At 45.1% G+C, this 11234-nt stretch overlaps 1 protein-coding gene across 1 annotated transcript in view; it reads right to left on the bottom strand.

Moving 5' to 3' along the window:
• Positions 1-443: 443 nt before the first annotated feature.
• Positions 444-11234, bottom strand: part of NOX4 (NADPH oxidase 4) — a 1243038-nt gene continuing 1232247 nt past the window's right edge. The window contains exon 18 of the mRNA XM_069639431.1: positions 444-818. Within this exon, the coding sequence (XP_069495532.1) occupies positions 695-818 (124 nt within the window). The 3' untranslated portion in view covers positions 444-694. The remainder of the gene's footprint in view (positions 819-11234) is intronic.

Here is an 11234-nt window from a genome sequence, read left to right as displayed (position 1 = left end):
TTGGAATATCCAGTGTCCTTGAACAATTCATGGATGTCATGCTGTTACACTAGAAAAGCAACGAAAAAATATGCAAAAATGTAAACCTCATTTTGCCTTGCATGCACGCCCACATGCCACATACTTTTCATCCCTCCAATAGCACATAGAAAGCTGAAAGTGTGGGAGGAAAAGAGCATTAGCCTATATTTAGATCACTGCAAGAAGACATTGCCTGTAGAGCAAGTCAAACAGAACAGCATTGCTCTATTAAAAACAAACATATTAAACTGACAGATTTGAATCCACCAGCTATTTGTATCTGTTCCAAACCCTGCTGACAGGCAAAGACTTCTTATTCAGTAGGAGAACTCTGATGACTCTCCGAACAATAACCTATTGAGAATCGTGGAACTAATGAGTACTTTGATACATTAAATTCAAGGTTTTCTGAACTTGAAATGTACTCCTCATGAAATATACTTTATTGCGGCCAATGTTCATATTTGTCAAATCCACAATTATGGAGCAACTAACTTCAAAGACAAACTCTTTAGCTGCAATGCATTGCACAATATGGCCACCGACATCCGATAGCAGAGCTTGGTGTGGTGACTATTATTTCAGTGCTTTAAATAATTATAAATAACTCCTTGGCCATGTTTCTCTTTGGCATATTGCACTAAAAATCTTCTCCGGAGCACCTTCGGATCCATCAGCTGAAAGACTCCTTATTGTACTCGAAGCGAGTCCTAAAAGAGTTGTCGCTAATATTGCAGAGCTTGTGCAGAGTTTTGGAGATCCCGTTTGGTCCACAGTAGAAGACACCAACAGTTTTGCTGAAAGAAAAATCAAATGACGAAACATATTAAGCTCATGGTATGCAAACTGTTAATAGCGAAAAGGAAAAAAAGGAATCTGTATTTTGTTGTTGACAAGTAGCAGTGACTGGAAGAGAGATCCCTAATTTCTAATCTAAAATCAATTCTGAATATGATTATTCGCATATTCGTGTGACTGATACATCTGTACTGTTTATACATATTATGTCTGCATGGGTCAGATGTTACACTTAAGATCCCACTCATAAACAAATCGATTGAGAGGTATTGTATTAAATACCATGGGCCATATTCCTCAAACAGGGCATTTAAGACCAGTACTTAATTCCCCAAAACGAAACATATTGCTGTTCATAAGACCGACCATGCAACTCTACTAGGATATGCTACCAAGGAGCTTCTTTGCACTTTTAAACAAAGCCTCAAAGAAGGATATTGATTAATGAGTTTAAGCAGAAACATATCAATCTTGTGAAATGTGGAATTAAATATAATAACTGAATGGATAGTAAACATCATATTGCACAGAGAGCGAGTATAATCTAAAAATCTAAAAAGGAAGTTTAGTTTAGTTTAGTTTAGTTTAGTTTAGTTTATTATTTATAATGCGCCGAAAAGCCCAAGGGTAACAAGGCGCAGCAGATACAAGAATTTGCAAGACTTAGTTACAGACAGTAATATATGTACAGGTATGAATACAGTAATAATATCAATCAGCGGTAAATATAACATATGTACAGTTAGCAGTTGTGTATCCAGGATGTGGGCCAGGAGGTTCTAGATGATGGCTGTCTTCAGCCAGGATTTGAGCTTTGAGCGAAAGTTTTGGTAGGGTAGGTCCATTCTAAGAGTGGGTGGTAGGGAGTTCCAAAGCTTGGCTGCTTTCACTGGGAAGCTATTCCCACCTATAGTTGCACGTTTGTAAGAAGGGACGGATAGGCAGTCTCTGTAAGCTAACCTCGTCGGTCTTATGGATGTTAGTCTGTGAAATCTGTTAATCAGATAGGTAGGGGCTGCATTATTAATGGATTTATGGGTGAGTGAGGCAGTTTTTAAGGAGATTTTATCTATAATGGGGGTCCAGTTTTGTTGTTTGCTATATGTAGTGATGTGGTCTCTTCTTGAGATGCCCAGGGCCGCTCTAAGTGCGTTATTCTGGAGAGTTTGTAATTTGCCAGTGACGGCTTTGGATGACCCAAGGTAGAGGGCGTTGCAATAGTCCAAGCGGGAGAGTATAAGGGCTCTGGCCAGGGTCAGACAGCTGGCCTCGGATAAAAAAGGTTTAGCTGTCCGGATCAATTTACAAGTATAGGACGTGGAGGAGGCTAGTGAGTTCACTTGTCTGTTAAAATTGAAGTTAGAGTCCAAGTAAAAGCCCAGTGTTTTGACTTCATGTCCAACCCTGATAGTATTACCATCAATTATAAATGATGAGTATGCCGGGCTCAGGTTCTTTAGGCTAGTTTTAGTACCCAGTGTGATGAGTTCCGTTTTATCATCATTCAGGCATAGACCGTGAGTGGCCATCCATGCCTGGATGATGATGTAGACCCTATTCACCAAGGCCAAATCCTTTGCATAATCTCCAGAAAGCGGAAGGAGGATCTGGGTATCATCTGCATAGTTAGTGTAGGTGATACCGAGATGATCCAGATCATCGAAAAGGGGCTTGGTAAATATGTTGTACAGTGTCGGGGAGACACAGGAACCCTGAGGCACACCGCAGGTGATGGGTATAGGGTCTGCCGCGTCTGTCGGCGAGAAGACCCTCATAGTTCTGCCATCAAGGAAGGATCTGATCCAAGTAATAGCCTCGGGGGAAAAATGGGCAGCCGAGTGGAGATGGGAACAGAGGACAGCGTGGTCGACCAGGTCGAATGCTGTGGAAAGGTCAAGGAGGAGGAGTAAAGCTGCTTGACCATTGTCTTTGAGCAGATCAATCTTTGTTTTAAGGTCGATGAGAGCTGTTTCGGTCCCATGTTGGGGTCGGAAGCCTGATTGTCTGGCTCCTAGCAAGTGGTGATCCTCCAGGTGCTTCTGTATTTGTACATAGGCCTATAGTTAGTTGGTATTGCTGGGTCGAGGGTGTTTTTTTTTAGTAGGGGCAGTACCCAGGATTGTTTTAGATTAGTTGGGATGGAACCGGTGGAGAAGGAAGCATTGATTAATTTAGTGATAAAAGGGGAAAGGTCACGGGCAGCGTCTTTTATGAGCTGTGCTGGGCATAAGTCTCCTTGGCAGTTAGATGGCTTTAATGACATGATGATTTTTTCCACTTCAAGTATGGTCACTTTAGTGAAGTTAAATCGTAAATGTTCAGTTGTGGACCGTTTCTCAGGTTTAGGCAGGGCAGGATTGTTCAAGGAGGCTTTTTTACAAGATATTTTCTTTTGTAGCGTGGCGATTTTGTTAGCTAGGGCAAGTTGGATGTTGGTACACCAGTTCTTGTCTTTTATACAGGTGTCTATGGGTGCTATGGGGGTTTCTACTTCTTTTAGAATTGAGAATAGTTCCTTTGTATTTGAACTGGCTTGGGAGATGCGAGAGTCAAAGGAGGTACGTTTAGCAAGGAAGATTTCTTTTTTGTACAGGGCCGCTAATTTGGTAAATGTAAGTTTGTTGGTTGCTGATGGGTCTTTTTTCCAGATAGATTCGCAGTGTCTTTTTTGTTGTCTTAAGTTTTTGAGGAGAGGTGTGTACCAGTTGTTAAGGTGGGTTTTGGACTTGCTTGGCCTGAGTTTGAGAGGGGCAATTAAGTCCAGGGAGGAAGACATGATTTTGTTGTATTCCTCAACCAAGGTTTCAGGATCCAAGTTGTCATGCAGTGAGTTCAGTGTAGGAAGTAGGTTGGGGATAAGTCTCTCCACTGTGATACTCTTTTTGTTTCTGGTAAGAGTAGGGGGTGCCCTACACGGTAATATGGGTGGAGGTCTAGTAGTGGACAATACAAATGATACCAGGTGGTGGTCAGTCCAGGCTAAGGGTGAGATGTCAGTAACGCTGGCTAGGCAATTATAGTCAGCTATCCAGTCTAGTATTCTGCCTTTGTCATGGGTTGGTTTTAGGCTTCTTTGAGTAAATCCTAGTTCGGTGAGGGTGTTCAATGTGGTGATGGCGGCTTGGTCTTCAGGGTCATTAAAGCCCATATTGAAGTCACCGAGGGTGAGCATTTGAGTGGCGTTTTTTAAGTTGGTGGATAGGATGGTGTTAAGATCCTCATCGAAGGTGCCTAGAGGACCTGGGGGGCGATAGATCAAATGGACATTGAGGGTTTGAGTATTTGTGATGGGGATTTTAGCTGAGAGTAGTTCGCAAGATGGGGCATTAGTGGGGGTAGCTAATCTTATTGGAAGGCTACATTTGTGAATGATGGCGACACCGCCTCCTCTGGAGTTGGGTCGGTCTTGTCTCAAGATGGTGTAATTTTCTGGGATAGCTAGCATCAACATAGGTCCTGCTGCCGGGTGGAGCCAGGTCTCTGTGATGGCGAGGAGATCCAGATCTTCATTGATCAGTAGGTCTGCGATTTCAGTTGCGTGGGCTACTAGTGATCTGGCGTTAATTAGAGCTCCCTTAATTTGGGGGCTTACTATAGGTGCAGTAGGGGCTGACAGTTTCTGAGGGGGTTTAGTGTTTTTCAATGGCAGAGTGTTCATTATTTTGAAAAGTTGTAAATTCTTGATATATGTATACGTTTTTCTGTTCAATATGTTTCTGATAGCTCTCCCCAGACTTCAATCAAACATTCAACTCATCTCTGCTTCTTTTTCTTCTACAGAGCATCACTTTCATCATTTTCCATCAGGCAGAGGAGTAAACAGGGTAGGGCCTGAGCAGTGTGATGGATCGCGGGTTCAGTCACTTCTCCCCAGGGAGGAGCATTTCCCTGCAAGACTAGGGTGGTGAGCCTGCTACATAATACCCACTCTAGGACGCAGAGTCAAGCGGGACATTGTGGGGAGATACTCCTTCCTTGGGGAAAAGGACGCCCGTTCCACCCAGGAACTCCCTGAGGTACTCACTTATGGACAAAAATAACACCAAGGTTTCAGAAGTACCAAGATGATCAAACCACTGTTTGCTATTGTGCCATAAGGCCCATGATTCAACCTTAAGAAATCTATGATACCAATACTGTGGAAAAGAAGAATGAAGGAATGATACAGATCACTCAACTATCTGGAATGGACAATACTTTGAAGGAGAACAATGAAGGAGTGGTGCAGATCACTGAACTGTATAGAGTTGACGACACTGTGAAAAAGAAGAATGAACGAGTGATGGAGAGCACTCAACTGAAAGAGAAAGAGGACTATAATCCTTTGTTGGCGAGGGCCCAGACAAGTTTCATAAAAAGAAAAGAAGGAACATTTTCAAGTTGAAGAGAAGCCCGGGAGTTTCAAACCTGGGTTGTTCTGGAAGCTGATTGTAACTGGTAAGTCATGTGTGCCAGGGAGGCAAGCAGCTGGCGTGAGAAGGAAGCACCAGGAGAGCTGGAAGCTCAGGGGAAGCAATCCCAAAAAAAAGAGAAGCAGTCATGAGTGGCGGTTTGACCCAAGAGGGGTGCAGTCTGATAAATGCACTGAGACCGCTACGACGTAGGCACCGCGGAGCGGATGCAGAGGAACTGAGACAGTTGGAGAGATTACGGAGTTCCTGACAATAAAGAAGAAGACATTTTCCGGTCCTGCAAACAGGCCCGGTGTCACTAAAACTCAGAAGAGACGGTAACGGAGATGGCGGGAGACCCAGGAGGGATTACGAAGATAACGAGTAAAAGAATCCTACTTGTCACAGTGAATGTAAAGAGTTGAAGTCAAGAGTGAAATATTACTGGCAAAATTGTACATGTTCCAGTGATAGGGTCTCATCAAGGGCTGCTCGGAGCGGTAAAAATGCAGCAGTAACAGTATTACTGCCACATTACCGCTCCACCCAATCCGTGTTTGGGTGGAAAGTGGGAGGTTTACCTCCAGTTTTCTGCTGGAGGTAAAAACCTCACCTTTCCGCCCATTTTCAGCTATATTACCTCCGGCACTATTATCGCTGGCGGTGATAGCACCAAAAAGCTCCACCGAGTCCTAATAACTCTTAATAAATGGGGATTAAAAGTGCCATTGCAACTCGGGATGAGGTCCTTACCGCTGGGATACCGCCCAACTCGTGATGAGGTCCATAGTGTTTTGAGAAAACACCAGTAATATTGAGAAGTGGAATTCAGAAGTGAATCATTACTGGTATAATCATACTCGTCCCAGTAATATTGAGAAGTGGAATTCAGAAGTGAATCATTACTGTTACAATCAATGCCATGCCAATACTATTGAAGTAAGAAAGTCAACAAGTGATGAACATAACTGGCCCAATCATACTGGCCCCAATAATAATAAGAGCAGAGTTCAGAAGTTAATTATTACTGGCACAGTCATACTCGTCCCAGTAATGCTAAAGGAGAAGAATTAAGTGAGAATCATCATTGACATAATCATACGTATCCCAGTAACAGTCTGGAGTATAAACCTATTGATACTCTTTGTTGGAAGAAATATATACCTTGTGATACTAAGAGAGAGTACATTAACTGAGAGGATTATCAAAAGTGTTGTTGATTGGCCCAGCCATGAATGAAATTGGACATTATACCAAGAAGGCATGAAGAGTGTGATGAACCAAGAGAGAGGAAAAGCATTTAGGGAAGGAAAAGTTAACAGTTCAAGACAAGCTTGAAAAGCTGGAAACTCCTATTTTGGAACTTTATGAACTTGTTGAAGTAGGGACCAGGAACTACTTAAAGATTGACTATTGGAGCGACTTTTGCTGAGAAGCAGAGTACAGGAGAAGGGAGTCATTCACCTGTACCTTTGCCGTTTTGAAAAGTTGTAGGGGCAAAACAGATTAGAGTTGGAGAGAGGACAGTTATTTTCTTAGAGACTCAACGACGACTGATGAGCTCTCGAGTTAGCTTTAGTTAGGTAGGAAAAAAACACCTAGATTAGGGATAACAAGGAGCTTTTTTATTTTCCGTTTTAAGTTAAGAAAAGTCAGTAAAATGCTTGAACCTCGTCTCTGTCCTTTTTCTGACCCCTTCCAAAGGGACAAGGCCCACCCAAATTCTACATTGTGAGATGCCACTGTGCAGCCTGATCAGCAGAGGAAGCTCACTGGCTCATCTGCATTGGCGTGGATGAGTCGGAGAGCGACCCCTTCTTTGCACATGTTAGGAACATGTCAAGAAGCTCTCCCTGCTTCCTGTTCCTGTCTGTGCGGGAGTCAGAGCCCTATGGTGCAGATGAGGAGGCAGAGTCGTGGCGAGTCTGGGGGGGGGACATGTTTTTGTGAGGATTGTATGTGTGCATAGGGGTATGTAAGTGCGTGTATATATGCATGCACGGATGTTAGGGGGAGTCTGTAAGAGCACATGTATGAATGAATGCAGTGTGAATGGCGTGCATGGGTGCGAGAGTGCATGTGAATGATAGAGAAGCTGCATGGGTGGGTGTGTATTTGTGGGTGAATGTGTATGAGTGTCTGTGTGTCTGCCTGTGTGTCTGTGTATTTGTGTGCCTATGTGTGTGTTTCTGTGTCTGTGGGTTTCTGTGTGTGTATCTGTGTATTTGTTTGTCTTTGGGTGTGTGTGCATCTATGGGCCTCATTACGACCCAGGCGGTAAGTTACCGCCTGGGTCGTACCTTTACCACCATGGCGTAAACTACGTTTACGCCATGGTGGTTGGCGGACTTACCGCCCCATTCCGAGGTTGGCGGGGCGGTAAGTCCCCAATCCCCATTTACCCTTCCCCATTCCCATTTTTGCCTCATAGGGCATAATGGGAGTGGGGAAGGCGTTAATTACGCCACCGTAAATTACGGTGGCATAATTAACAACAAGGTCCCTTAGCGCCATGGATTTTAACACCTGCTAAAAGCAGGTGTTAAATCCTCCATGGCGCTAAGGGACCTCGGAATCAGGCGGTAAGGGTCGGCGCTGTTTACGCCGCCGTAAACCCCTTACCGCCTGGGTCCTAATGAGGCCCTATGTGTCTGTCTGGGTGTGTGTCTGTGTGTGCGTGTGTGTTTGCAGGTGTGTGTGTGTGTGTGTCTGTGTGTGTCTATGTTTTTGTATATGGGTGTGTGTGTCTGTGTGGGCATTTAAGTTTGTGTGTCTGTGTGCATGTCTTTGTGTTTGTGGAGTGTGTACGTGTTTCCAATTGTCTATAAAACTTTTTTTGATAAGGGTATGGCATGTTTTACTGCCTTTTATGTGTGAAGCAAAGCCAACTTGAGTGTTATTATGTGAAGGAGGGCATGAGGTGGGGGACAGGTAATACAATGGGGCCAGTACTTATGTGGCATTGTCATCACTTTTTTCCGGGGAAAGAATCTCCTCATATGGCCAGGGGACGGCAGCCGCTACCTGATCCTGACCCTGAGGGTGGTTATCTGCCAGAGACCACATGGCCGTGAGACGACTCTCACAGGAATAGGAGAGACTCGCCAGACGAGACATGGGGCCTCATTCCAAGATTGGAAGTAGCCATGGCGCTATTAGCGTCAAGGCTGCCTCCAATACCGGGTCCAGTCTGGTTGGATGGGGACTTACCGTGTCATTCCGACCCTGGAGGACCCGGTAAGTCCCCATTCAACCAGCCATTCCCCATTCCCATTTGAGCTCCCATAGGGCTCAATGGGAATGGGGAAGGCGGTAATTATGGGCCTGCTAATAGCAGACCCGTAATTAGTGCCCTGGTCCCTTAGCGGGACCCGTAAAGGACGTGTGGTTATACCACACGTCCTTTACGGTTCCCACTAAGGGACCTCAGAATTGGGCGGTAAGGGATTACCGGCACCGGTCTCCTTACTGGTGCCCGGTATCCCTTACCGGCCAACTCATAATGACCCCCATGGTGTTTTCCTTACCTACTTGAAAATAACCTTACCATGTCTGAAACCTTAATAGCCTATTGTGATTCTTCCGCTGCTCCCCCAAACGAGAGTGCTGAATCCTTCTCATTCCAGTCTACACACCAACTTTCAAACACTGACTTGCCCTCAAAACCTCTCAGAAACATTCCTCCAGTGTTGTCATGTAACTAAAAGGGACTACTGTTCACAGAAACACCTTAACAATGTGACGAAGAAGAGGAGTGGAGGAGCACTCTCGTTGTTGGGAATACGCACCTGTGCCTGGGATGTTTAAATGTTTAAAACAGGACTGCCAGAAACCAACAGAGAGAGCAAGTGGGAGCGAGCTGCTCCGTTATATGCAACCAACAGGCTGAAAGAAGAATGGTGGAAATGTACGGTTCCTTAGTGTGCGCCAGTGGAAAGAACCAACGAAGCACTTACCAGAGACTGGAGCGATGACAAGAACCCCAGCTAGAGTTGCGAGAAGCAGTAATGCAGAACGCTGAGCTGTGTGAGGAAGAATTCACCCGATGGCTGTTGTCTACAAGCTGCGACAAGGACAAGGAATGCCATGAAGGGCCGGTGCGTCCACGCTGGGACAAAGGGAACACCAGGGCGTATTGGTAAGTATGATGCACGCTAATAATTGAACAAAGTAAACCAGAGAAAGAAAGAAAGAAAGACAGTTATTTAAACTGAAAGAGAAAAAATGAAGGTATATTTGCTAAAGAAGAGAACCTTTGACGTTTGCCCATATGTATATAGCATACATATAACAAACAGTAATAAGTCAGTATATAATGGTCAAGGTGAACTTGCCAATAATGCTAAGGTGATAAATTAGCAAAAAAGGAAATGTAAGCAAAACACTAACGAGGCAATAAACAATGGACAGAATGAATTAGCCATGAGGGCTAATGTGGTTAATTTTTGGAGTTGCAGACAAAGGCAATTACCAGGGTATGAATACAAAAAGTCCTGGCAGAAGAGTATACCAGGTATTCACAAGTGTGTGAATGCAAGAAGCCCTGGCAGGAGAGTATACCACGCAACTACAAGTGTGTGAAATTAAAAGAACAGAGAATACTCTGGCATGAGAGTTATGTTATGTTATGTTAGGAACATTTCTTGAGCGCACGGTCCCCTAAGGTATCTTGGCGCTAGAGAGCAGGCATACGTCTCTAACCAGAAGAGCCAAAGAAGCCAGAAGAACCACTCCTGCCTAAAACAGGAATGTCTTTATAGCCTTTCTAAAGGCCAGATGGTTCAGTAGTTTTTTTATCGGCGGCGGAAGCTTGTTCCATAGTATAGCTGCTGCTATGGAGAAGGCACGTCCTCCAACGCGCATATGCCGGCAAGTTGGCACAACAAGCAGGTTTGCAGATGTGGAGCGCAACCGGCGATTGGGCTGGTAGCGAGTAAACTTTGCTCGGAGGAATTCCGCACCCTGGTTGTGCAATGCCCGATGGACAATACATAGAGCCTTGAAGCTGATACGTTGAGTCACCAGCAACCAGTGAAGAGACCATAACACTGGGGAAATGTGGATTCAATTAGGAGTTCCAGTTGCCAAAAATGGCAGCTAAATTTTGTAGGCCTTGCAGTTGCTGAATCAACCCCTTTGGCTGTGCCAGATAAAGAGAGTTACAATAATCCAGCTGGGATAGTACCATAGCTGCCACCACCAGTGGACGGAGAGAGGCCGAAATCATAGCAAGCACTTTCTTAAGTACTTTAAGCTGAAAGTGACCAGCTTGGCAAATGGCTGCTACTTGGCTGTCCATGGATAAAGAGGCCGACAGGACTACACCCAGATTTTACACCTTCCCAGCCGGAGCACGAAGGGGACCAAGAGAAGAAGGTGAAAAGGAGGACACCCAAAGTGAGGGATCAGAGGGGCAGCCCACCACCAACACCTCTGTCTTGTCTCTGTTCAATTTAAGCCAGTTGTGGTTCATCCAGTCCCCTACGGCTGCCAGGCACCCCCGAAGGCACGACGACACCTCAGCCCGATCAAGGTCTAAAAGGATCAGGATCTCAGTGTCGTCGGCATAAAAGAAGCACCTGACGCCAAAGGAGCGGATGAGACACACAAGTGCCCAGATGTAAATATTAAATAGAATCAGAGATGAGGAGGAACCCAGCAGCACTCCAAAGCAAAGTTGGCAATGGGCAGAAAGAAAAGGGGGCATCGAGAGAGTCTGAGTACGATCCACCAGGAACGAAGTGAACCAGGCCAGTACCTGCCCAGATATACCCATCTGGGCAAAGTGAGACAACAGGATGGGGTGGTCGACCGTGTTGAATGGCGCTGACAGGTCTAATAAAATCAGGGTATCCACCCCACCGGAGTCCACCAGCCTGGCCATATTACACTGGACAGAGTCCAGAACACACTCTGTGCCCCTGCCAGGTCTAAAGCCGGACTGAGCAGGGTCCAGAAGATGAGAAGATTCAAGAAACGTGGAAAGTAAGGGTGACACCAGAGACTCAAGAAGTTTCGTGAGGA

This window comes from Ambystoma mexicanum, chromosome 7q (assembly GCF_040938575.1).
Source record: "Ambystoma mexicanum isolate Mex_15411 chromosome 7q, UKY_AmexF1_1, whole genome shotgun sequence".
Taxonomy (NCBI): domain Eukaryota; kingdom Metazoa; phylum Chordata; class Amphibia; order Caudata; family Ambystomatidae; genus Ambystoma; species Ambystoma mexicanum.
The sequence above is the reverse complement of the archived record's forward strand: the minus strand, read 5'-3'. Positions and strand labels throughout refer to the sequence as shown.